The sequence below is a fragment of the Ovis aries genome, chromosome 11 (genome assembly GCF_016772045.2).
Source record: "Ovis aries strain OAR_USU_Benz2616 breed Rambouillet chromosome 11, ARS-UI_Ramb_v3.0, whole genome shotgun sequence".
In the NCBI taxonomy this organism is placed as follows: Eukaryota; Metazoa; Chordata; class Mammalia; order Artiodactyla; family Bovidae; genus Ovis; species Ovis aries.
The window spans coordinates 12,974,052-12,999,884 of NC_056064.1; the positions used below are offsets into that span (position 1 = coordinate 12,974,052).

The 25,833-nt window shown below is 55.9% G+C and overlaps 1 protein-coding gene and 1 long non-coding RNA gene across 3 annotated transcripts; one reads left to right on the top strand and one right to left on the bottom strand.

Moving 5' to 3' along the window:
- Window positions 1–6,068: 6,068 nt before the first annotated feature.
- LOC121820545 (uncharacterized) lies at window positions 6,069–21,683 on the bottom strand. 2 transcript variants are annotated; one of them, XR_006061079.2, is made up of 2 exons: window positions 16,170–21,683; window positions 6,069–7,484 (listed from the first exon to the last, which is right to left on the bottom strand). It is a non-coding gene; the product is annotated as an uncharacterized LOC121820545 (long non-coding RNA). The 2 variants fall into 2 exon arrangements; XR_006061078.2 differs by lacking the exon at window positions 16,170–21,683 and adding an exon at window positions 7,894–12,364.
- Window positions 16,391–24,195, top strand: LHX1 (LIM homeobox 1). Its single transcript, XM_027975316.3, has 5 exons — window positions 16,391–17,953; window positions 19,829–20,055; window positions 20,153–20,430; window positions 21,756–21,921; window positions 22,299–24,195. Exons 1-5 carry the CDS (start codon window positions 17,784–17,786, stop codon window positions 22,676–22,678), a joined length of 1,221 nt encoding a protein of 406 aa, XP_027831117.1. The 5' UTR covers window positions 16,391–17,783; the 3' UTR covers window positions 22,679–24,195.
- Window positions 24,196–25,833: the final 1,638 nt, after the last annotated feature.

Here is a 25,833-nt window from a genome sequence, read left to right on the forward strand (position 1 = left end):
CGCGCGCACACACACACACACACACACACACACACGCACATCTAGCAGATCCCACAGGAAGAAGATGTATTGTCCCTTGCCTTCCCACCCCAAGCCTGAACCCAAGCCCCAAGTCCCTAGCTCTGAACATACTCCGCTATAAATCCCAGGAGGGGACATGCAGGGGGGAAAGGAGCAGAGAAAGGAGATTTACAGCAAACTTGCTTCCTGACACCTCTCTGGCCCATCCCATAAAATAACAGTATCAATAGATAAATCACAGAGTCTCAGGAGACCTCACCCTTGCCCATATGGGGTCTTTGGTGGGAGTCAACAGGACAAGGGCAGAGGGATTCACCCAGCTAATTCTCCATGATACCAGGAGTCCCGGACGGCCTGGAGTGGGAAAAGGGAGGTCTCAGCTCTAATTCTTAGAGTGTGAGGAGGTGGAGAATGGGGTGAGGGTAGAGGGCAGGAGCTTTCATCACCCAAAACAGAGTAAGGCATCTCTAGATTCAGCATGGGCTTCGAGCAAATCTCAACTCCATTTGTGCCTTTGAGCAAGGCACTCCTAGTGGTATGCCTTTGAGCAAGTTACTTAACCTCTCTGGGGCCCGGTTTACTTCTCTGTCAAGGCAGGACATTGACTATCCACCTGATAGGATAAAGCACATTCCTCCCCCTCTCCAGGCTGCAGTGTTCCATCTGTAAAGTGGGGGGACATGGCAAGTCCTTGGTCTTTAAGGCTCATCCCTCCCAACATCATAGAGCCCAACAGTTAGGACCAGCACGGTAACCAAGGGGAGTGGGCAGGGTGGAGCTGCAAGCATGAGGTGGGCGCGGCCACACAGACCAGGCAGATGTCAGCATCTGGGAGAGGCCAGAAGGGCTCCATCTGACCGATCCCCACAGTTCTGACCACTCCAAGCCGGAGATCCCACCCCACCCCCCTTGCAGCCTGGATAGCCATCGATGGGGCAGCAGGATGCATTGCAGCGATTAACTTTCCTCCAGAGGCGGGAGGGGGTGGGCGAGTCTCCACTCAGCCTCCTCCCTTACTTGTGGAGAGAACCCTGGCTTCCCTCCTGCCTGTGCAGCCCCTCCTCCCCATCCCACATCCCTGCCCGTCTTCCCCCTGCCCTTGGCACCTTCCACCAACCAACGGTGCAGTATGAACCCCAGTTCCTCACAATCTTCCAGCCCCGCCCTCCCTCCTTGCCTCCCTCCTCCACTTCTTGCCCGTCCTCCACCTTCTTGATCCCTTCATCCCTCTGCTCTCCTCCTCTGCGCCCTCTCTTCTCCTCTCCCACTCCTGTTTCTCTGGTGTGTTTCTCTCCCCTCCTCTCCACTCCCCTCCCCTTCACTGATTCTTCCCTTTTCATCCCCTCCTGGCTCTCCTGCCTTCCCTTCTCTCTGGGTCTGATTCAGAGAGCCGAGGTGGCATTACCTTGGGAGAGTGAGCATGTGGAGGGGCAGTGGGGGGCTGGAAGGGGGCACGCTCTGGCCTGAGCCCCCCCACCCCAGTATTGCTTCGGAGACAGGAGGATGGGAGTTCACCCGCAGGGCAGCTGTCAGCGGCTCAGTGGATGGATGAGTGAAAGTGGAGGGGGTGGGGAGGTGAAGGTGCTGGGGAGGGAGCTGTCTTCAACTAAACAAGACTGTGGTGGGTGAAATAATGGGGCTGTTTAATAACAGCCCCGCCCGAGGCACCTCAGCCCCAAGACCCAGCCCTCCTGCCCACCTCCCTCTAGTCCCGTGCCCCACCCCACCCCCACCTCATCCCCAAAGTCCCTTCATCCCAGAGGCCTGTGAGTTTCCCTGATCCTTTGGGCAGAACTGGAGGCCCTCCACCAAGTCCCGGGACCGCTGCCTCTCCACCAACCTTCCCCATCTCCCTTCCATGGGAGGAGGGGCAGCTGGGACTGGGACCCCCCAGACGACTTGCTTCTAGAGTCATGTCTGAGCAGATCAGCACCCCAGAGCCGGCAGGCCTATTAGGAGGCCTTTGTGGAGAAGCAGGCTGGGGAAGAGGAGTGGGGATTTTCCATTCTCCAAGCAACTGAATTACACAGTCAGGGGATCAGGGGAGAACTCGGTGCTTAAGCTGCTCTTCACGGCCCAGCCTCTGCCCTGGCGCTCAGCCTCCTGCGTGCTCAGCAGGGATCTGAGGGAGCCTTGTCGTGTCTGTTTTGGTGGTGTCTTTTCTGTGACTGGAGTCGGTCTTGGGAGCAAAACCAAGTCTCATCTCTTCCCACCCCACCCCCCAGAGCTATTACACCAAAAAGGGGCTCAAAGGGGACCAGCTTGCTACCATCTGCACCAACCCTCACCTTCCATGAAGACCTTGGGTCTGCTGATCAATCTAGAAGGGTAGCTTTGAGAGGTGAAGTGACTTTCTCTAAGTCTTACAGCAAGCGAAGGGCAACTGAGATGGTTTCCTGACTGTGGCTGGATGTAGAGGTGAAACCAGGCCCATGCCAGGGACTGCAAGGAGCCCAGGACTGCTTTTCTCTCTTACTAGAAGTGAGCTTCGTCAGCCCCGACATCAGCTTTAAAAAGAACAGAGCCTGCTCCCATTTTGTCTCCAAGGCTGCAGGGGGCCAGACCGTAGCAGATGGTGGAGGGCAGGGGAGGGGAGAGGGAGTGGAAAGGAGATTAGACTTAAAGAATCTGAATTCTTCAGGCCTCATCTTAGCCTTATCACTAACTTGCTGTGTGACCTTGGGCAAACCAATGCCCCTCTCTGAGCTTCAGATGGCTTATCCACAAAACTGAGATCACGTCTCTTTCAGGATGATTTTGAAGGTATTGAAAGAGCATCCCCTGGTGCATATTAGCTGTTCAAAATGATGGTGAGAGCAGAATCGGAGGTGATTTCATTTATTTTACCCAGAGCAGTGCCCATTCCCTGAAACAAGAGGCTCATTCAAGCAACTGGTACTTCCCACTGGGAGGGCAAATCCATCATGTTCAGCAACTATTGGCCTCTCCCACCTGGTATAAGGTTATTGGGGGGTCATGCCCCTGTGCTCTGTGTCCACTTTCTAGAAAGAGGCCCAAAGCCCACCACCCTAGCCCCATGTGACCCCTAGAGGCCTTTTGCTGACTAAATGGCCTTCTCCGACCTTCCCGATGACCTATGTTCTTTCCAGCCAGAAAATTCTATGACCCTGTGACCCCTGAAAGCCCTGCCCTGCTAATGGTTTTATGATCTTCTCTACGGAATCCTCTCTCTGCCCTCTCTAACCCCCAGGCCCCTTTCAGTAGGTCCTAGTCAAAATAAACAACATTTATGACCAGAGCAGGATTCAAGGTCCACACTGCAAACAAACGTAGAGCCCTTTGAAGGTGCCTGGGGAATCCATCACAGCCTGGGGTGTGATGCTCCCCAGGCTCAAGGGGAGGTGGGCCCTGCGAAGGGGCACAGGCATGGGAAGCCGGGCTCTGGATCTAGGTTTAGAATCTGAGGATCCTGAGCTGCGTCTGGGGCTCCCTTCTCAGCACCAAGCCCGGCCTCCCTGCGAGGGAAGGCGGTGGGGGTGGGGAAGGACTGGGAAGACCCAAGATGTCCACTGTGATCAGCAACCTTTCTGAAAAAAGCTGAGGGGCTTCCCTGGGGGTCCAGTGGTTAAGACTCTGTACTTCCAATGCAGGGGGAGCAAGTGCAGGCCTCCTTGTGGGCCAGGGCCACATTGGGTGTGTTATCCGGGGAGAAAATGAAAGGAGACAAAAATGAATGAGCTGGGGGGTGGGGGGGAAATTGAGGCAAGCAGGAAAAGCAAGTATGAGCGGATGAGAGGGCGAGAGCCCAAACCACAGGAGTCCCAGGGTCCATCTCTGCCTCCAGGGCTCGCCTGGACAGTGGAGCAATAGTAGGCAGCTTGGGACAGACTTCCTAAGGAAGCAGATTAGTCTCAACACGGGTAGGAGAGACATCAGCCCAGCCTGGCCTACCTCCTGAGCCAGCCAGCAGACCTACAGAGAGAGGGAGACTGTGGGCAAGAGCAAGAATCTTAGTCCATACCGAGTCTCTCCTGGAGACCCCTAACCTGGACTTCAGTGAATCATGGCACTGATGGAGCAGTGGAAGCCCCACATCCAGAACGAACCCCTCTTCCTCTGTCCCACCCAAGTGAAGGGCCGAGCGCTGCCCCCCCACTCTCTATTAACCATCCTCCGACTGCGAAGGGGGCCCACAGGCGGCAGCCCCCTCCTGGCTCATCTCGGCCTCCCACTGGCCACGTGGACGGGCTGCCTCTGCTGGACTCCACGTCTCCCTGCAGGTGCGGCTGTGGGAGCAGGTTTGTTTTATCGGGAGGGACAGGATCTGTCTGGGGAACTGTGGTTGCAGAATATTAAGGTAGGATTCCCAAAGGCCCGAGTCTGAGAGCAGCTTTCTAGGACATGCAGCTCAAGGTTTTTTCCTTCAGCTCTGGCGCACCAGCCGCCAGAACTGGGGCACGGGCCTGGGGGCTGGTGTTCTCTGACTCAGGGCTGGAGCTGGGGTGGGGGGAGGTATTTTCCCCAGGAGACCTGTGCCTTACCATTTACCCTACTAAAAATACCATGCTGCCCAACAGGTGGGGTGAGGAGCTCTAGACGGGAAATGTGTGCAGTTAGCAAGGTATCGATAACATTTATCAGGGACCTGCTTTATAGTATTTGCATCTGTGGCAGATAATTAATATATGGAAGGCTGGAACAAAGGTGGAAGGGAGCAAGGCGGGAGCTGGAAAGGCAGGCCTGAGTTTCTCCAGCATAAATAGTTTGTTTGATAAAAACCCTCCTCCTAAACTGAAAGAAGAATTTCACTGGCTTTTTATGATCTTATACAAGTGAATTAGAACTTTCAGCTGAGTACCCTGGTGCCCAGCACGGCGCTTTATAAATAAAAGTTCCTCCATGGCATTGGGTTTTAGGGCTATGAGGCCAGTGGATCTCAACATTGGTTGAATATAGAATCACCTGCGGCATTTTTTTTAAAAAATGAGATGCCAGACACCCACCTCCAGAGATTTTGATCTAATTGTTCCGGGCGGAGCCCAAGTGTGTGTGTTGTGTTTTTTTTTAAAGCTCCCTAGAGGGTTCTACTTTGCAGCCAAGGTTGAGAACCACTGGTCTGAGCCAGCACTTCGCTTAACAGATGTAGAAACTGAGGCCCAGAGACCAGGTTCCCTAGGCTTACACAGGGCGAGGGCCACAGACGCCAATCAGACGTCCTGCCTTGTTTGTTAAATGAGCAAACAAAAGACTGATCCTCTCTTGGAGGCATCTCTGTCTGCACAGACCAGCTGCCCAACCCCCTTCCTCCCACCCCTACATTTTCATCTTCTTTTCATCACAAGCTGGGCCGACTACCATCTTGACCCTGCTTCTCGTGGCCTCTCATCCTGAAGGCCTTGGGGCTTATCCAGGCCAAACATCTGGCTCAGACGTTGTCCAGCACGTCTGGAGCCTTGGAGAGGAACAGGGCACTTGAAGCACTGCGGCCACAGGGAGTGTCGGTGTCTACCCAAGAGCAGGGGCGTGTGTGTGCAAACGCATCCATGTGCACAGATATACACCCGTGTGCAGAGGACTCTTCTGCATGGGGGCACGCATCCTTCCAGGCATATGGGCACTCTCAGTGAGAACATTTATGTGTGGTTGTGTACATACCCACACGCAGCATGTCCACATGTCCACAGTAGCCCCTGTCTACACAGCAGTGTAACTGCATCCTACAATGCTGGTGTGTGTGTCCGTAATGGTGTACAAGTGTATAATGCTGCCTCTACATGTACAGAATACACATTTGCGTTTATCGCTGGAGACTTGCATGTGACAATATACACGTGGCTGATTGGCTGTGTGTGTGTGTGACCGGCAGTCTGTGTGTGCAGGTTTATGTGGAGAGAGAAGAGGTGTCTGCTGTTTCCATCATTTCTCCTAACGAATCACTGGGAAACACATGTGTGGGAAACTTGTATCTTTCATGCTTAAACATATTTCTGCACGTACGAACGCAATGTGGTACTGTGCCAACTAAGATTCTGCATGTAAACATCACATATCATTGATAGAATTCAATAAGCCATGCAAGGCCCCGGTAGCATTCCTTAAAATTTTATTTAACATTGTTTCAGCCAAGCAGCGTTGGCCCAAGTCCCGTACACACTGTGGATTACGGGTGCAAATGCACAATTTGTGGGATATAATATACAACACATGAGAAGCGTAACAGAGAAGCACCACCTAAAAATTACAAAGGTCTCCATCTTTCTCTCGGCTCAACTTAGTCCCCTTCCTTCCCCAAACCTGATTAAAACCCATTCCTTCACACTTCCCTAGGAGGTCTCTGCATTTGTGGTGAAGAGAGATAAAATGGTGGGTGAGGATTTAGGGTGGGGGAAGAGATAACACTCTAAGACCTGGTCTCTGGAATGTTTCTACTCCTCCCCAGTCTGTCAGAGGCAGGCTCAAGCCCCAGCATGTGTTACAACACGGAGGCTGAAGAAAGCATCTTTATAGTCCCTCGGGTTGACTGAAAAGTTATTCATTCAGAATGAGTAAAAACAGCATTGAACTTATCAAATTGATAGTAAATCCTTCATTAAAAGATTCATAGGAATGGTTCCCTGCTTCTCTTTTTTTAAGGGGGAACTAAGTCCTCTCTTGAGCCCAAAGGAGAATGACCTTGCACTTAGTTACAGGCCTGCCAGCCCCTCTTTCAAAATGTGGGCTGGCCGTTTGCCTGAAGCATCAGCTAAACGATGAGTGGCCTGAGAGGAGAAAAACTCAGGAGCTGGGAAGATGGGATCCAAACCACAACGTGAGCAAGAAAATGGTGGAACCACCAACGAGGGGCCTCCAAGCTGAAAATGCTCCTTGACCAGCCAGCCACTGGGCAGTGAAGAGCGGTCAAGGCTCCCCGCGGATGCACGCCCATGCATAAGACAGATGACTGAGGAGAAGCTGCTGTGTAGCCCGGGGAACGTGACTCAGAGCTCTAGGGCTACCTAAACGGGAAGGAAATGCAAAGATGGGGCTATGTGTATACATACAGCTGATTCACTCTGCTGGACAGGAGAAATTAACACAGCACTGTCAAGCAAATAAACTCCAAGATCCCGTGTGGGGCCTCTGAGCCCTGTTCTCTGGGATCTCCTCTTACCACCTCTGGGCTTCATTTTGGCTTGACACCACCAAGACTGAGACAAGGAACTCCCTACACCTACCCGCCTGTGTTTCTGTAACTTCCCTCCAACTGAGCCTGAGGGGCCTGTGAAGTAGAGACAAGCAGCCTAATTTGAACAGCCATCAGAGGCCCCCACCCCACCCCAACAACTCCCCAACTTCTCTGCCACCCACAGCAAAGCGGTCATCAGAACTATCTTTCCAGACAGTCCCCCGGCCCCTCTCCAGCAGCAGCGATACCAGCCAACCTGCTTGAACGCCAGCACCAAAAAGGACTGTATCGTCTTCATATGCTGAAGCCTCCAGAGCCTGGTGCTGTGAGCTGGCTCCTGGGTGAATATAGAAAAAAAAAAAAGTTTCCTAATGTTTAGATTAGAACTTAGAATGGGAAAAAGCGCCCATCAATGTGTGTGCACCTCTCCAACACACACACACACACACACACACACACACACACACACACACACTCACGGCCACACAGACAAATCATGAATCATCTCTGTGGCTGAGCATTTTAGCGTTCAGTAATATTCTCAGAGGCCCAGGGTTTTCAGGCAAATCCCAGATCTGTGCACAAGGACACTGCATAAATCCCTCCCCTTATGAAAGGCCAGTCTGAGCAGATGGGACCACTCCTAAGTAAACTGTGGAGCCCTCCCCATCTCTGGAGCAGCGGCAGGGGGCCGGCCCTACCAGCCCAGAGATCAACAGAAGCTAACGTTCTCATCCCCAACTTACCTCTCCACACAGTCCTCCCTCTGCTCCCTCAAGGGGAAGGCAGATCCCGAAGGGGACTGGCGGAAACCCCTGCAAAGCAAGTGGTGGCCAGAGTTGGGTAGGCGAAGATGAGCATCGGAGAGCAGGCCAGGGCTGGAGGAGGTAAGAGGCCAAAGGGCCCCCTCCAGGCCAGGTTCTTCCTGTGTTAAGTCTGGGGAAATAGCCTCAAAGCAACTCCACTTCTTGATAATCTGCCTCATTAATATTTATTCAACAAGAGTGTTTTTAAGAAGAAGGAAGGGCCAGATAATTAAACAGTCAGCAGAGGTCAAGGCTTCCTCCCCCTCGTTCTCTCTGGCTCCCTACCTGCAGCCTAGGCCAAAGATATACGCCACACCGATTACCACCCCAACCCCTCTTCAGCTCCCCAGGTGTGTCAGAAAGACATAAGGCAGGTGGATGGAGACAGAAAGACAGACCTGGGCACCCCCAGGTGCTCCCCAGGAAACACACGGACTGTGAAATTACACCAGGCCTGGACAACTTACCACCACGCTGGAACCCTTGGGGTACTGAAATAATTAACTTGCTAATCAGCTACACCTTGCTCTTTCCTTTCTTCCTGGAAAAATAACAATTGCAAATCGCCTTCACATCAGGTTCCTATGTCAGTCACTTGGAGACAAATGATGCTCTGGAAGAAATACTCTCTTGCCTGCGTGTAAACTGAACCGGGTCCTACCAAGTGAGGCCTCTTCCCCCTTCTCCTCCACCCCCCAACCCTTCCCACCAGGCGTGAAGGGGGCCTGGGGGAGGGGGACACAGAGACAGAATGTTTCTGGAGGGGCAGAGCTTTTTTTCCTGTCCACGGCACAGAGCTTTTCCATCTCCGCTAAGCTTTCTTGGTTTCGGCCCTCTTTAGCCTGCTCGCCGGCGCTAAACAGCCAAGATCCATGTGGAGGAAAGAGGATTGATTAGAATCGTAATAATAATCCCTGGCATTCGTCCGGCTTTAGCGTTTACAAAGTGTTTCCACACATTATCTCATTCGGTCAGAGGAGGCCGGAGCTGCAGGGAATCTGAGCAATCACGTAGCCCAATTCCTGCGGGTTACCGATGGGGAAACTGAGGCCCCAAGAGGTTGAACGTCTTCCCCAAAGGCCACAGCTAAGGACAGCGTGGCCAGGTCCTTGTGTTCACTGCCTAGAGACCCTGGGCCATCTCCCATCCTCTGAAAAGAGGGAAAGGACGTGATCACCTTTTGGGTCCACTGTAGATGTAAACCAGAAAAGCAAAAAATTACGAGAGTAGGGCATGGGCACCAGTAAAAGCTGATCTCACAAGAAATGGTTTGGGGGGACTGGGAGCGGAGGAGACTAGTGAACATACTTCCCCACTGTCTCTGTCCCCTTGCCTCCCCCTTCTGTCTAGGCTTCAAAATATGAACATTATGCAGTTTGGGATCTAAGGCTTAATTCGGCCACAGGTCCCTGGGGAGGGTGTGGGAGCAGGGGGTGCTTTTCTCGGATTTAAATCTGGCACCTCCGCTCCCAGGATTCGTGGCACGAGGGGCTCACGTGTGCACACGTGTGTCCACTCAAGACACTGGATTTACTGGTGAAAAACAGGCATCTTGATCCTGTCACAGATCAGATGATTTGCAAATTAATAGCTCTCCACCCCCTTCCCAGGCCTCTCACACACACACCCACACACACACACACACACACACACACACCCACACACACACACACACACCCACACACCCACCACTCCTGGCTCTGAGGAGGTGAAGAAAAGATTTCTGGTGAAGAGAGACACAAGAGTAGGAAAATATCAGGTGGGACAAGGAAGCAAACTGACGCTGGATTCTGGAGGAAAACACTTCTCCACGAGAGGCAGGAGTGTATTTCCACGGGGGGCTTGGCGTTTCCTTGCCCCGGTGGCCCGAGCCCCCTCGGAAGGTAAGTGGTTCCTTTGTGTGTTCGTTTATTACTAAGCCCAACTCTTTTCCTTCTGAAACTCCTTCTTCTCCCTGTTGAGCTGACCATGCTTCTGGATTTATGAAGAGAGATGTTTTAGCAGAAATCCCCCAGAGTGGCCCATCAGCCCTAAATCCCAGGCCCGCTCACCCCCCCAAGACCCCATGACACACAGCATGCCAACACGGCTCCCTCTTGCCTATGCATTAGCCATCCATTGTGGCAACCTGACATCTCTCACACATAAAACCGTAAGAGAGAAATAAAATATCTGTCTCTTGGCGAAAATAAAGCTTTGCCTCCCTCCTGATGTATAGGATATAAAATAAAGCCGCGGCTCCAATAGTGGCTTTTCCTTATGCCGGAGTTGCCTTTGCACACACGGAGACAATGAAGACGGATGGTTTGGGACGAGGCCCAGCCTCCTGGGGCCGCCTTCACCCTGTTTTATGGTCGTCTCTCCCCCTCCTCCCCGTCCGTCTTTTTCTTTCTTCCTCACTTTCTTTCCTTTCTGCTGCGGCTTTGCCTTTCATTTGCCCTTCTCTTTCTTCCCTCTGGAACTTTATTCCTCTTGTTCGCTTTCTTTCTAAAGCAGGGAGACAAGAACCGAGTTGCTCATCTTCCCCACGCTCCGGCCATCTCTTCCCACCTCCCCCTTCTCCAGACCCCCAGCTCTCTCCGAACTGCCAGCCCCTGTAACGGATCTTGCTGGGACTGCTTGGGGATCTGCTTTGGTCAAATGTACAAACGCTCCCCAGGGACAATTAAAAATGTATTTAGTGGGGGGGGGGGGATTTTTTTCCCCCCATGAGGAACTGCCCTCCTCCCTTTCCTCTCCCTCGACTCTGGTGGTTCGTGGATCTCAGCAGTTATTTATTTAGCCTCAGAGGAGCCAACAGAGCAAAGCTGCCACCTCGAAAGGGCGAGAGTTGACATCTACCTCTCAAGCCCCAGCCTCAAAGCTGCCTCATCAGACAGACCTTGTGGGCCTTGGGCCCCTTCTGGCCAACTCAGTTGCCTGAGGTTTGATTCCAGTGCCTCCCGCTCTGCCCCGCCTCGTTTCCCAGTCCTGAGAACTAGTGTGCAGTGTGAGGGCAAGAAGAGGGGTCCCTCCCTGGGCTCAACAGAGAGACAGAACAGTCACCCTCACAATCACAAATGTGGTCACCCCCCCACACACACACTTGACATTCCCATGGTGCACAGTGGCCACCTTTTGTCTCCTCCGTCCCCAGAGGCCTGGCTCCCACCAGGTGTGCCTTGCCCCCCTCTGTGTCCTTCCTCTGTGTCTCCAGAAGCTTCTTCCCATCCCTGCCCTGACCCCATCTCTCAGGCTGCTTCCTGACCCACGCAGAACCTCACCTGCTCCGACAAGGAATGCAGGATACATCCCAAGTGAGGGAAGAGTAAGCAGTGACTGGAAGAAAATGGGGTGCAAAGTCTGGATTCCTGGGTGAGCAACACGGAGGGAGGGGGGAGCTTAGGTGTTGCCTGGACGCAGGCAGAGTCCAGCAGAGGGGCTGTGGGTGGCTTTCAGCCTCTGAAATTGATGAAGGTGTGTGTGTGTGTGTGTGTGTGTGTGTGTGTGTGTGTGTGTGTGTGTGTGTGGAGGGCCCCTGGTCGCCCCTAATTTGAGAAGAGCTTTATTAATGCAAACACGGAAGGAGCTGGTGAGGCAGCAACATCTATTGACCTCTGCCTCCACGGGAGGCAGGTCCAGAAAGAACTGAATCCCAGTCGCAAAGCTTTGGGGTCTCTCTCTCCACCTGGTATCTCTCCAGATATCAGCAGCGACCACCGCCATTAGGTAAGGGGAGAGAGTCAATTAGTGAGAGGATTAATTACTCGGGGGCACGAGCCCCGTTTGTCTTCCTTACCGGGTGTGTTCAGACGGAGGAACATGGGCACGCACCCAAATACACATTGTTGTCACGCCGTCTTAGACGTTTTATTTATTTGTTGGATTCCTGCCCAGAGCCGCTCACACGCTCTTCCACGGGCTCTGAGTCTCCCACCCAGCAGGCCGCCTCCTTTTCTCCTGCCTGTGATCGGCTGTCACACCTGGGACACCCTTCATTCCCCGCTAGGCTCCTGCAGGCTCCTGGGCTCTGAGCCTCACTCACCCTGCCACCTTTTTTGGTCACAGGGTGTCTTTCCGCTTCTTTTCCTCCACGCATTTCCCCCAGTGTCTTTCCTCCTTTCATCCCCGCTTACTTTCCCACCATCCTTCTCTTTTCCCCTCTGGGGCTCTACTCCCCTATTCACTGTTCCCCTGCCCTCACCTCTGTCTTTCTCTCTCTCCCTGTCCTGCCTCCCCCAGCTCACCCGGTTCGTCCCAGGCTGTCCACGTCCTGTCTTTGCTCAGCAGGGCGGTCCTGAGATCACCACGCTCGACCTGGCTCCCCGCTTGCGTGCCCAGGGTGCCTCCAGCCCTCGTGGGAAGCCCGGTGTTGCTTACTCAGCCCGAGCACACATCGTGAAGGCCCGGTCGGATGCTGCTGCCCTTTCCCTGCCTTGAGGTCCCCGCCTCCCCTCACCTGGGTCTTAGAAACACGGCTGGGAGGAAGGAAGTACTCAAAGGCGCAGCAGGGTGACAAAACCCCCAAACTTCTCGTCTTCAGTAGTGCACTGACCCTGGAATCTCAGGGTTTCTTTCCTGGGAAAAAAGGAGGTAATACCGATCCCCTCAACCCCACCCCACCCCCATGCACACACACACTGCGCAGACTGGGTTCTGGGCAGATTGTGGGGGGGGTGGGGGGAAACTAAAGTGCTGCGTGCAAGTAGGTCATTTCCAGGAGAGAGTGTTGGAGTGAGACTAAGGCAACCCAAAGCAGGAGCAAAGAAAGGCAACAGCAGGAGAGGCTGGATCAGATCCCTGGACTAAGGGTGGCTTCCAGTGGTGTCCTCTAGAGTCAGTGCGGAGTTTGCTTGGCCTCCAGGACTATGAGGGTCTCGGCCACGCCGGGCTCACTCCCTCCTCCCTCTCCTTGGAAGGTGGTGGCTGGCTGCGCCCTATTACAGCAGACCAGCACAGGGACCCAGCCTGCTCCGCTGCAGGCGCCCCCTTTCTTGGCCTCACTGCTGGTTTCTGGGGGCTGGACAGGAGCATGCTGGGTGAGGAGGAAAGCGGCCAGGACGGTGGCCCGTGATTAGAACCAAAAGCAACCAAACAAGCTGGCAGACTTGGATCCTTGGGCCTCCCAAGCCCTGCGCTGGGAAGGAGGCAACATGGGGCTTGGAATCAAGGAAGAAAGGGGGTACAAGAGAGGGCACCTTCAGCCCCCCAGCTGCAGGGTGGCTGGGAAGAACTGGCAGGACTTTCCCATCCCGTGTTCCTAGGGCCAGGTCCCTCCTCTGGGGCTGGTCTTGAAGGTGATTCTCACAGGAGAAACCTGTGCTGTGAATGCCGCTTCCTGGGCCCTGCGGGGCCTTTTCCAAGAGCACCTGGGCCGTGGAGCGATGACTGGGCAGCAAACTGCCCCCCGCAGCACCTGGGCAGAATTTGCACCCCTGGCAGCCCAGCGAGCGGTGTGCGTGGTGGTGGGTTCGGGAGGCGTGGAGAGCTTTGGGTGGAAAGCGCTTGCGGGACTTGGGGATGCAGGCAGTAGGGGCGGCGGGTGTGGGTGAGGAGGTGAGGTTGGGGCTCTTTGCTGAGCAGACAGGGGTTTAAAAGCAGAGCTGAGCTGACAGGCTTCGGAGGCTGCCAGTTTGGAAAGCTGGGTCAGTTTTCTCGCCGTGTCTCTGGGATCAATTACATTTTAAAATAAAAGCTCAATGGAAATGGAGGGAAAACACATTAATCTACTGTGCTGTCGCCTTGGAAGCTTTAAAACTGGACTTAAATTTCTAGAATCAGGAGTCAGCAGGCCCACTCTGAGTTGCTCTCCCCAAACCCCTGCTAGACTCGCGGGTTGGTTCCCCAGGACCTGTTTACTGAGTCATCTGGACACTGGGGCCAGAGACCCTGTCCCAGTCAGAGTCCTGTCCTCACACCCTCAGCTCCCCTAACCCACTATCCTGAGCACAGGGAGGGACCCTCTGTCCCCCCACTAGAGGTCCCTGCACCCCCAAACGGGCGCAGCAACGTCTTCCAGCCCATTCTAAAGGCAGCCAGGGAGGACCTTGGGCTCAGGAAGGGCCGGCAGCCGGGTCCAGCTGTCGCCCTGGAGGTCCCCACCGACCGCCCCCCACTCACCCCTGCGGCCCCTCTACTTTGCATGAGAAGGAGCCCAGCTGGGGCGGGGGCGGGGGCGAGCCACTCGGGACAGGGTCCGCTATAGATTCCAGAAAGGGGCGGTTGACTTGAGCGCGCTGGTGGCAAGAACCAAGACAGCTGGGGGTATAGGGGAGGTGGGGAGAGCTGGGAGACGGCTCAGAGGACATCCCCCACCCCCACCGCGGGCCTAACCCAGCGCAGCAGGCTGGAAAGGCGCCTCTGGGTCCGGGCGGAGGCGGCGAGGAGCCCAGCCACGCAGATCCTAGCGTCTCCCGGGGTCCCTGAGTACCGGGTACCACTCGGCTGGTTCTTGGAAAAGCACGGTCCGCGGCAGGAGCACAAAGCCAAGTTGCAACCCGCACAACTAGCCTGCTGGGTTGGGGAACAGCGCGGCCCCTCCCCAGCTCCGCCCTTAGCCCCGGCCTGGGAGAGATCCGAGGAGGGGGCAGTTGAGAGAGACCGAGAGAGAGAGAACCAGCCCCCCAACGCCGCCCTCCCCGCAGTGGGGAGCCAGAGTCCAGGTGTGTGTGGAGGGGGTGCGGAGACGGCGAAAGGGGCCTCGGATCCAGAGGTCCAGATGGGCGGAGAGCCAGAGAGGCGCACAGCCGGCCTTGGCTCGGTTTCCAACCGAAAGGTGTGGCGGGCCGCAAGGCGAGGGGGCTGCCAGCGGGCTTCGGGGGTGCAGGGTCGTGCGGGCGGAGCTTTAAGGATGGAAAGCAGTGTTGGCAGAGTCCTAAAACCCCAACGTACCGAGCGCAAACCAAATTCGCTGTACGGGCTTCCCGGTTCGTTCGAAGAGGGTATTCCATTTGCAAAGAACTGAGTTCCTTGCCTGCCCAGGTTCATAACAGTTGCGTTTCGGGGAGCATTTCCTCCAACTTAGCTGGGAGAGAGATGTCTGAACCTAGCCCCGCGTGTGGGGTTAAAAAGCCATTCCCCAAATACCGGCCAGACCGGGCTGGCTGGCCGCCCATCTTTATTGCCTTCTACATTTGAGCCGAATGCGCCGTCCTAACGCGCCTTCCGCAAAAAAAAAAAAAAAAAAAAAAAAAGAGGAGCAAAAGCAGGGCTTGCCTAGCCCTGCCACCTTCAGATTTCACTTCGGAAGAGTCCGGGTTAAGTCTAGGAATGGTGCTGTCGAAACGAATTTGGCATTTGGTGTGGGCCGCGGAGCTAGAGTGATTCTTCGAGGCGAAGACTCTCAGGACCCAGACTCGGCCCGCACTTCTGGGAGAACCTGCCCCCCGCGCGCAGTGGTCCCTAGTTTATACTCCGAGGAAAATGAGGAAGGCATGGGCTCCGTAAGAAGCGAGCTACCAGGGGCTCTGCTCTGCGCTTTTCTGGGGAAGCTGGTGCCAAGCTTGTCTGGGAAGCTGGAGCCTGGAAAGGGGGAGACGGGGCGGCCGGGCCGGTTCTCCGCACACCCCCATCCTTCTCAGTCTCCCGGTGGAGTCCCCAGGACGTCGCCGTTCCCTCCGTCACTACTACCCCACACTCGGCCGCCGCTATTGCCCCCACCGTTTCCCGCCTAGTCGTTTGTTTTCGTCTGTAAAAGGTGTCTCCGGATCGCAGTTTTCTCTCAACTTCTCGCCGGGGTAGCAACTCCTCACCCGAGGCGCTTCCCCACCCACTCCTTTCCTCCCCCCTCCCGGGCGCCGTGCCTCCGGTCTCCCCCGCCCCCACCAGGAAACCGCCGGAATCAACTTTCCAAGACGGCACTGCGGGAAACAGACACCCAGATCTCCCAGAGCCCCGGAACCTGTGGACTTTGGATGGATTGGGGGAGGGGGCACAGAAGGAGAGACGGGAGGAGAGAGATTCTGCTGCCAAAAACTCCCTCCCCTCTACGCCCCCAAAGACGCGCGGTGCTCGGGGCAAACTTCTAGGCCGAGAAAGCAAGGGTGGCGGTGGGGAGGGACCCAGCACCCGCTGAATTGCAAAGCCAAACAGTGCGCCTGGGCCGCCGAGGCAGCTGCACCCCAACCTCCAACAGGGCTCGATCTTGGGTACCACCCACCCTCAGGGCAGAAGTCTGCCCTCCGCCTGCTCCCACTCACGCGCTCTCTCAGTCTCTCCTACCGCAAGGGACGCCTTACCGGAGCAGGAGGGGACCCGGGCACCTCGCTGCCCGCCGCCCGCACCGCGCAGGGCCGCGGTGGCAGCCGCCACTGATCCTCGAAACGCGGTCTCCCGGCACTCTCCCCAGCCGGGAGATGCAGGATGGTTTACAGAGGGACCGCGAGCCGCTGATTGGTCGCAGGCCGCCGTGACGTCGGCGGGCGCTGCATTAAGGCAAGGGGGCTTCCAGAGCCCAGCCAACAGCCGGGAGCAGTGACCGAGCCGCCGGAGCCGGGGAGAGACGCGCCGGGGCGGCGGACTGGGCCAGGAGACCAGGGACAGAGGGACGCCTGTCCGGGGACAGCCGGCGACAGCGGCGGCCCAGGCCGAGCTGTTCCAGCCGCCTACAACTGTAGCCGCTGCACCAGGACGGTTTTGTTTTGTTTTTGTTTTTAAAGCTCTTCAAGCTACACGCCCTCTCCCCGACTCCTCCCGCTGCAAAAGGAAAAAAAAAAAGGAAGGAAAGAGGCTAGAAAGGAAACACAGATTTGCTACCCCAACGAAAAACAGAGGGGGGAAGGAAAAGAAAAGAAAGTCCAGAGACTGTGGGTTTGCACGGAGGCAGCCGGAGCGTGGGCCGAGCGATGTGGGGCTGCGCGCCCAGGAGGCCGCGAGTTGCGACTGGAGCCACGATGCAAGGCCAGGCGCGGTGAGGAGCCGGACGGCACCCCATCTCCGAAGGAGACCAGGCGCGGGGAGGGCTGTCCCGCGGAGACGGAGGCCACCCGGCAGGCCACTGGCCGAGGTGACGGGGCTGGGGCGGTGGGGAGCGCGCGCGCGCACCTGGCTGCGTCCGCGCGGAGTTGTCCCTCTCCGCTCTCGGTTGACAAGAGAACTCTTCTCCAAAAGGGGAAACCTAAGCAACGACAACAATCGACAACGAGATCTTTCTCCGGTCCTCCCCTCCTCCCTCCCTCCCCGCCTCGGCCAGCCCCTGCTCCCTCCTCCCCCAGGCCCACCGCGGGCGCCCAGCGCGTCCCGACCCGCTGAGCGATGCTGGCAGTTTAGGATCCAAAGCTTCTCTATTCGCTTGGTTCTTTTCTTTATCGAAAGAGGAGGGGAAATTCAGGTGGCGGGCAAGCCGGCACACACACACACACCCCCGCCCTCCTACCCCGACAAGAGCAGATGCACTTTGCCTTCTGACAGCTCTACCTCAAGCCCGAGAGAACTCAGCGGCGCTGTCCCCGCAACCCCGGCCAGCCGCGTCGTGCTTCTCCGACTCCGGTGTGTTTATTTATTTCCGTTCCCGTCGCCGTTTTCGGTGACCTTCACTCCTCCGCGAGCTCTGGGCTTGAAGAGTCGCTTAGCTCGCCCGCCTGAGACTCTTTTCCTCGCCCCGCGAGCTGCGGCGGCGCTGCTGTGCCCCGGAGGCCCCGGGACTGCCCGGCTGCACACTTCTCGGAAGCGGCGCCCCCCACCACGCCCCTATCAGCCTTCCTCCCTGTCTGATTTTCCGGTGCGGGTTTCGATTTGTCCGACGAAGTGTGTGTCCCCTTTCGTGAAGGGGCTGCCGGTCGTCCTCGTGAGTCATCCCCTCGGCTTTATCTTGCGCTTCTCTCTCCGGGCCTCACCCGACCAAACCAAAGACCATGGTGCACTGTGCCGGCTGCAAAAGGCCCATCCTGGACCGCTTCCTCTTGAACGTGCTGGACAGGGCCTGGCACGTCAAGTGCGTCCAGTGCTGTGAATGTAAATGCAACCTGACCGAGAAGTGCTTCTCCCGGGAAGGCAAGCTCTACTGCAAAAACGACTTCTTCCGGTGAGTACTTCTTCCCTCGCGCGCCGCCCGGGCCGCTCCTTCCCCGCGGGCCCTTCCCAGCCGGCTTCGGATCAGAGGTCAGCGTGGCCGCGGCGACCCGCGTTGGGAGCTGCCTTTGGAGAGGGGCAGCCAAGTGCCCGGGGGCGGGGGGTGGGGGGGGGGGGGGGGTCCCGCCTCTCGGCCAGCTGGCGCGCGCTGGGCGCCGAGGATGCGGCCTGCTTTCGCCCTGGAAATTGTGGGTCCGGGCTTGGCTGCACGTGCCTGCGAAGAAAGAGTCTGAACTCGCCTCGGAGCTAGAAGCTCCTCCTGGCTTGGAAGGAGGTAGAACAGTCTCAGAAGGTGTAGCCCCGCGTCCTATCTTTCCCCTAGCAGATGTGTTCAGCAACTGCATTCTTCCTGCCTCCCCGGTTGACTCGTCCTCCAGATTGAGCTTAGAAGCCCGGGCTAAGCTGCGTCCCACTACCTTTTCCATCCCCGAGAAGTCTTGGCGGGAACCGCCGAGCCTTTGGCATGGCGCGTCCAGTCGCCTGCAGGGTCAGCGGCTGGAAAGAGCTCGGGCCCGGGGGCCTATCTTGCACGGCCCAGGGTCTTCCTGACACCCGATGGGCCGACCTGGCCTCACTACTTGCACTGGTAGCCTGTGAAGTGCCGGAGGCTGCAGCCTGCAAGACGACCTTCCCCGGCTGCCCGCGGGGCCAGCAGGTTCGGCCTCCGCGCAACACCGACCTCGGCAGTGAGGCGCGTGCTCTGCTCGGAGCTCTTCTGGGCTCTGGCCGCCACCGTCGGCCACCTCCTTGTGGAGACCTGGGGGAAAGCGGAGACCCGGCTCGTTGGAGCCGGAGAAGCCTCCCGACAGCCCTGCTCCCCTGAGCATTTTAACTCACCATTCTGCTACCAAGACCACACAACACACAAACCAACAGAACTGGAGCCAATTCGAATTGATCCTCCCTTGGGCCGGTCTGAAATCTCAGTTTCCTTGGCTGACTTAGTCTCTGCTTTTCTCTGTGGTGACAGATCAAATTGGCGGACAGAGGAGGGGTTCGAAGCCAACCAGGTAGCTTTGCCCAGAGGCCCCGGAAGCGCTGTCCCCGGTGCATCCCAGGGATGCGCGGCCCCGGTGGCGGCGGCCCACGGAGCAAACCGCGGTCCGCTGGTATTGCCGAGAGGAAGCGCAGGCTGGGCCTCTGGCCTCTGGTTACTGGCGAGAGCCGAGCGGGGCAACGGCGAGCACCGCAGGCTGCCAGTGGGCCCCAGAAGCCTGCCTCCCGCGAAGCGCATCCCGGCCACCTAGAGCCGCGACGCAGTCTAGCTTGCGCCGACCAGCCGGGCTTTGGGCTGGAACGCGGCGGCGCCCGGGCTGTGGCCGTCCAGGCTCTCCGCGGCTGTTTGTTTACCCGCGGTGGGACTGGACCTTGCCAACCCCCAGCCTGCACATGGGTTCTTTTTGAAACGACGAAAGAGGCAATGCACAGAAAGCGGCGGTGCTTCGGACGCGTTAGAATGGAGATCTAATTCGGTTTTCTGAATCTAATCGGAAAATAGGTGCCTGCCTCCTTCCCTCAGCGCTTTTTCCCTCTGGGACAACACGGGGCAGGAGGCTAGGGGTGGCGGCGGCTTAAACTCCTTGCTCCCTCATTGTAACCATGTGTATCTCCTCCCTGACTTTTCACTGGTGCCCGCGCTCTCTCCCCCTGCGTTCTGGCCTGCTTAATTGGCCTTCTGCTTCTCTTCCTTTTTGGTTCTTTCTCTCTCTTTCTCTTCCCCCCCTCCCCCCCACTATTCTTCCTCTACTGTCTCGATCGCCTTTCTCCTGCCCTCTGGCTTCCCTCGGCCCAATCCCACACGAAACCCCTCCCCCCTCACCGCCCGCAGGTGTTTCGGTACCAAGTGTGCCGGCTGCGCGCAGGGCATCTCCCCGAGCGACCTGGTGCGAAGAGCGCGGAGCAAAGTGTTTCACCTGAACTGCTTCACCTGCATGATGTGCAACAAGCAGCTGTCCACCGGCGAGGAGCTCTACATCATCGATGAGAACAAGTTTGTCTGCAAAGAGGATTACCTAAGCAACAGCAGTGTCGCCAAAGAGAACAGCCTCCACTCGGGTGAGGACCTGATGCCCAGCTCCTTCCGGGTGCGTGGGTCTCGGGGGAGGAAGGCCTGCCACTGGCTGCTGCTCACCTGTCCCTTCCCTCTCCCCAGCCACCACGGGCAGTGACCCCAGTTTGTCTCCGGACTCCCAAGACCCGTCGCAGGACGACGCCAAGGACTCGGAGAGCGCCAACGTGTCGGACAAGGAAGGGGGCAGCAATGAGAACGACGACCAGAACCTGGGGGCCAAGCGGAGAGGGCCTCGCACCACCATCAAGGCCAAGCAGCTGGAGACGCTGAAGGCCGCCTTCGCCGCCACACCCAAGCCCACGCGCCACATCCGCGAGCAGCTGGCTCAGGAGACCGGCCTCAACATGCGTGTCATCCAGGTCAGGGCCGAGCATGCCACTTAGTTCCCTCAAGGTGCAACCTGCAGGTTGAGCCTGGGGGTGGGGGGTGGGGGAGCAGCTTTGAGGAGCGGAGCGAATCCCTGGAGGCTGGCAGAAGGGAGGGGAGAGGCCCAGACACACCCCTACCCGGCTCCGACTTTGACGTCGCACCAGAGGTGTGGGGCATCTGGAATTCGCTAAACCTCCTCCTCTTTCGGGTCCAACGCAGGTGATAGTGGTAACGGTGGGAGAGAGACGGGGCGGCGGGGCATGAGGCGGGAGGAGGGCGCTGCGTCGGGACGCGGCGTTGAGAGTACCGACCTATTTTTCTGCCCTACCACCCGTATCCGGGAGGAGCCGAGCGGTCGCTGTGCATCGCGGGATTAATCCGTGGTCTCAATCCATGGTCTCCCTCGGTGTCCCCGCCCCCAACTTTGCGGGTCTCTGGCTCCAGTTAAACAGCCCCCCCGCCCCCTCCCCGCCAGCAGACCTCCCCTCCAAAGAGAGGTGGGCTGCCCAGGTTTGAAGGGAAGGTGGTTGGGGCGGGAGTCAGCTCTGCCGCAGCCCTTCCCGAGTCGCCTGGGGACCGGAGGCGGCCATCCAGGCAGCTGCGCCGGTGCGCGCTGTGAGATTTTGAACCTGCGGGTGGTTCGGCCCGAGTCCCGAGCCCAAGGTTAGGCGTCCGGTGCCTGGCGGCCCTGCGAGGCCATGGGGAAATGTGCCAAGGAGGTGTGTGCAGTAGGCGCACCATGCAGGCTGCCCTCCGCGGAGACGCTCTGCTGCGCGCTCTCGTGCGCAGGTGAATGGGAGGTTGCTCGGCCTGTCTCTAACAGAGTATGTCTGGCACTGGGAGATAGTGCATGGGTGCGGAAAGGAGGCTGTGGGTTTTGGTGTCACTGTCTTCGGGAGACTGTCAACAGGAGGCTGTTTGGATCTTTGTCACTATCATGCGGGGTGGGGGTGCTGCCAGGGTCAGTGAAAGGGAAGCCGTGTGTCTTTGGGGAGGTTAAGCGCCTCCGCGCGTACAAGCTGCAAGTGTTTCGCTGCGATTGTTAGAAACAACTCCAACTGTCTCCTGTTGGGCAGGGCGGCTTGCCCAGGTACCCCTGCCGGGAATCCTGTCCACCCTTGGCTCACGGGCCACCCCGCGTGGTTCTACTCGAAGACACGCACCGCCCCCCCCCCGCCCCATATACAAGACACAAAACACACAGCTGGGAATCCGCGAGCTGGGAGGTGGAAGGGTGAGGGGCCAGGAGGAGCCGCACACCCGAAAAGCGGAGGTAGGGTCTCCGGGGCCTCACCCCAAGTCGTGTGTGCTTCAGGTCTGGTTCCAGAACCGACGCTCCAAGGAACGGAGGATGAAGCAGCTGAGCGCTCTGGGCGCCCGGCGCCACGCCTTCTTCCGCAGTCCGCGCCGAATGCGGCCGCTCGTGGACCGCCTGGAGCCGGGCGAGCTCCTTCCCAACGGGCCCTTCTCCTTCTACGGAGGTGGGTGCGCGGCCAGGGGGCAGGGCGCGGGCAGGCCCGGTTTCGTTTCGTTGGAAGCGGGCGGCAGCGTGGAGACGCTCCTGGCTTTCTGCAGAAGCAGAGAGGGCGGGAGAGAGGGGTGGAGGCTGGGGAGGAAATGCGGCGAGGCAGTGAGACCGGATAGAATTCCCGGTCCTGAATGAGGCCGGTGGGCAGAGAGGGAGCAGCTCCCGCGTTTGCACCTGGGCCTCCTCCGTGCGCCCAGCCGGGCAGGGGAGCCAGGCGAATGGAGAGCCCCGGCGTTGCCCTCCCCAGCCCCGCTAGCGCGCCTTCCCGCCCTGTCACCCCGCCCCAGCCGGGGCTCCGCCCTGACGTCCCCTCTCCCGCCGCCACCGCAGATTACCAGAGCGAGTACTACGGGCCCGGAGGCAATTACGACTTCTTTCCGCAAGGCCCCCCGTCCTCGCAGGCTCAGACGCCGGTGGACCTGCCCTTCGTGCCGTCGTCCGGGCCTTCCGGGACACCCCTGGGTGGCCTGGAGCACCCGCTGCCCGGCCACCACCCGTCGAGTGAGGCGCAGCGGTTCACCGACATCCTGGCGCACCCTCCCGGGGACTCGCCCAGCCCCGAGCCTAGCCTGCCCGGGCCTCTCCACTCCATGTCGGCCGAGGTCTTCGGGCCCAGCCCACCCTTCTCGTCGCTGTCGGTCAACGGCGGGGCGAGCTATGGGAACCACCTGTCTCACCCCCCAGAAATGAACGAGGCGGCCGTGTGGTAGCGGAGTCGCGCACCGCCCGCGGAGCTCGCGGTTGTACAGAAATGAACCTTCTATTTAAGAAAAACAGAAAAAAAAAAAAAAAACCAGGAAAAAAAAAAAAACACACAAAACAGAAAAGCAAGTCATTCCCCGCCCCTCCTGCCTCCAGCCTCGGGGACCATTTTCCGTCTGGGGAGACCGGATGGGAACCGGGGACGCGAAATAGGATCCGGATCCGCCTGGAGGTAGGACGGGGATCCGAGCGCTGGCTGGCAAGGTGCAAAACTCGGGCACCGGCAGGAAATCCAGACCTCTCCCCACCTCCCACTGGACTCGGATCCTCGGACCGACGCCTCCGGCGTGAGCTTGGGGCCGGTGGGCCGCGGAAAAACACCCACGGCAGCCGCGGGGGCGGCTAGCCAGTGGGGTGCTGCCCGGAGCCGCGGGGAGGGAGGCTGCGCCCGAAGACAGTTGAGTTGGGCGAAGCGACCAGGGGCGCTCCGGGGCCGGCCACGAGACATCTCAGGCTCTGAGACATCTGTTAGAGTTGGCTCAGAGTTCAGCAACAGCGACCACAAACTCTTATAGCTTCAGAAACGCCGACCTGCTGTGCATCAGGTGGGACTATATATATATATATTTTTTGTCTATCTGGGATTTTTGGTTTTTTTGTTTTTGCCAAAATTGCAAAATTCTAAGTGTAAAGCCCTCAGTATCAACTCTTCTACCTTCACAAAGCTCTACACACACAGACACACGCAAACACACTCGATACTATGGTCTCCAGCCAGACCTCTTAGTAAAATGACTTGAACATCAGCTGTACAAAATAAGTATTCTACCTTCACAAACACACACACAAAATTTTAAAAAAAAGACTATTGAACTAAAAACAGTCAACTGTTTACGTATAATGTTAAATTCAGGAGTTCAGTGTTTTACTAATATATTCTGTTTTGAAACCTCTTGTTCAAAACAAAATGTTTTGAGCAATCAACCAAAATTGTTCATTTTCTTTTCCTGTAGATGTTCTGATTTGCAGGGCTCACAGCTCACTGTGCTAGTATGTAAAAAGGTGTTGTTTACACAAGGCAAAGAGAAAACATGATATTCAGACAGTTGCCAAATAGAATAATTATAGCACAAATACTGTAAAGGTGCCTGGCACCACAACCAGAAGAAAGTGTTAAAAAAAAAAAAAGTGTTACAAGGTTTAAAGAAAAAACATCTTTGCTAATTTTTAGTCCTGTTGAACATTCATGGAATTGTTAATATGACTTATATAGACCCACACAGGTTTTATTTTTGTGTCTTTAAAATAAAAGTCCAGAATATTTAAATTTTATGGTCAAATATGCAGTCAACAGCTGCTACTTTTTTTCTTTATAAATTAAATTTCTCATATGTCTTTTATTGTTCTGATAAACCTAAGCTTGTGTGACCTCCAGTGCATATTAGACCATTCACTGTATGAAAGGAAACATGTTGAATAAATTTGTGAGTTTTTAATAAAAATAGAAAATCTGATGTTTAGATAATTGGTGTGTTATTTTATGTTTTGACAACTAGCATTGACCTGTGATGGGGAGTGGAGTGATCCCTCAGAAACCAGGAGGAAGAGAGACAGGACTAGGGGGGACCCGTTTTCACCTTGACTGTGGTTGAACCCCCTTACTAATGCCAGCCACGCTTTTCTCAGTGCCTTCGTGCTGTTATTAACTACAGATTTGCATTCTGCGGATTTTAATGGATACATTTGAAGATATGTTTGTTGATAAGTTAATATAGAATTGGAAATAGAAATCAAATCCATGGCTAAAAATGAGTGGTCTCAGTCTGTGATTAAGCATGAGACCCCACGCCCTCTCTCCTTCCCCTCTCTAAACAGGCAAAACCTGACTTGTGAATGTCAGTTACCTGTAAATAGGTGGTTAGAGGTGGTACTTTTCTGTTTCATTTCCCATAGATAATCCTGCTTTCTAATTTGGTGGTTTGAAAGATAACATAAAATGAAGGTACAGCACAGCTAGAAATGAAATACTTTAATCCCTTTCACAGAACTGATATGAAACAGTTGTTTTATAGTATTTGTTTCATTTGAAGTTCCCCAGAAGGAAAACTGTTTTGCTTGGCACAAGATACATATTACCTTCTCTGAAAGATGAGCAAAAAAAAAACCAATATAGAAATCAAATTTCAACGGAGAGTTGCCAATAGGTTCTGAAAAGTAGTTCAACCTCTTCCAAGCCTTCATTAAACATGGAAGGAATTTAAATATTTTATCTGCTGTGAAATACATGTGTGTGTTTTACTATCAGACACTACTGAGAGTTCCAGAATTTCTTTTCCATTATCACCTAGATTCCAGTCTAGATTCTTTATTTCCTTATTAAAAAAAAAACCCAAAGGTTTTACTTGAAATGGAGTGCAATTTCCAGTGTTTTCATATTTTGTTAAGACACAACCAAGTGTATCTTTCTTGCTAAGAAGGCTTTAAAATAAGCCATATTTCACTGCATCCACATGACAGCTTATCCAATGAGCAGGACTATCAGGGTGGAATCTGTTCTTTCAGAAATCCAAATTTATGAAATACTGGGAAGACTTTTGAAACTCCTAGCCTCTGCATGCAGCACATTTCTTTATCTATTATGTGTGTAATCAGTGGATCGCCTTGTTTTTGCCCTTTTAGCATTTATATACATTAAATCATAGCCAACTTATTTATTATAGCCAGCCTCCTTTAAAGACATTCATTTAACTGAACGTATGCTCATTGGGAAGCTGCATTTTCCTATCAAGCCTGCTGAATTATTTAGCAGTTTCATTGTGGAATCCAGTACTTGATAATAGGCATTTTAGAGTTGGTGCTCCGGGTGCACGCAATTCTCTCTGACTCCGTGGATCCCAGCAGCAGCTTAGTCTTTCCCACTGGGCGCTGTATCCAGAACCCTAAGGAGGCCCTGGACAGGTGGCAAAGTTTAGCAGTCAAATTTGGAGCCGCCCAAGAAGGGGAGATCTAGGAATGTCAAGGATTGTTCTCCTGCCCATCAGAGCTGTGCCCCCCACCTCTGGCTCTGAGGTGCAGAGGAGCCCAGCACCATCCCCAGGGTGTCAGGAGGTTTGAGGAGAATTCTCAAGGGCAGGAGGGGAGTGCCAGGTGGTCCCCTTCCGCC

What these genes read in the sequence shown, in the direction of transcription:
- LHX1 (XM_027975316.3), top strand. Translation starts at nt 17,784, where the DNA reads ATGGTGCACTGTGCCGGCTGCAAAAGGCCCATCCTGGACCGCTTCCTC. An exon ending in TGCAAAAACGACTTCTTCCG is followed by an intron (nt 17,954 to 19,828) that starts GTGAGTACTTCT and finishes CACCGCCCGCAG; the next exon opens with GTGTTTCGGTACCAAGTGTG. An exon ending in TCAACATGCGTGTCATCCAG is followed by an intron (nt 20,431 to 21,755) that starts GTCAGGGCCGAG and finishes TGTGTGCTTCAG; the next exon opens with GTCTGGTTCCAGAACCGACG.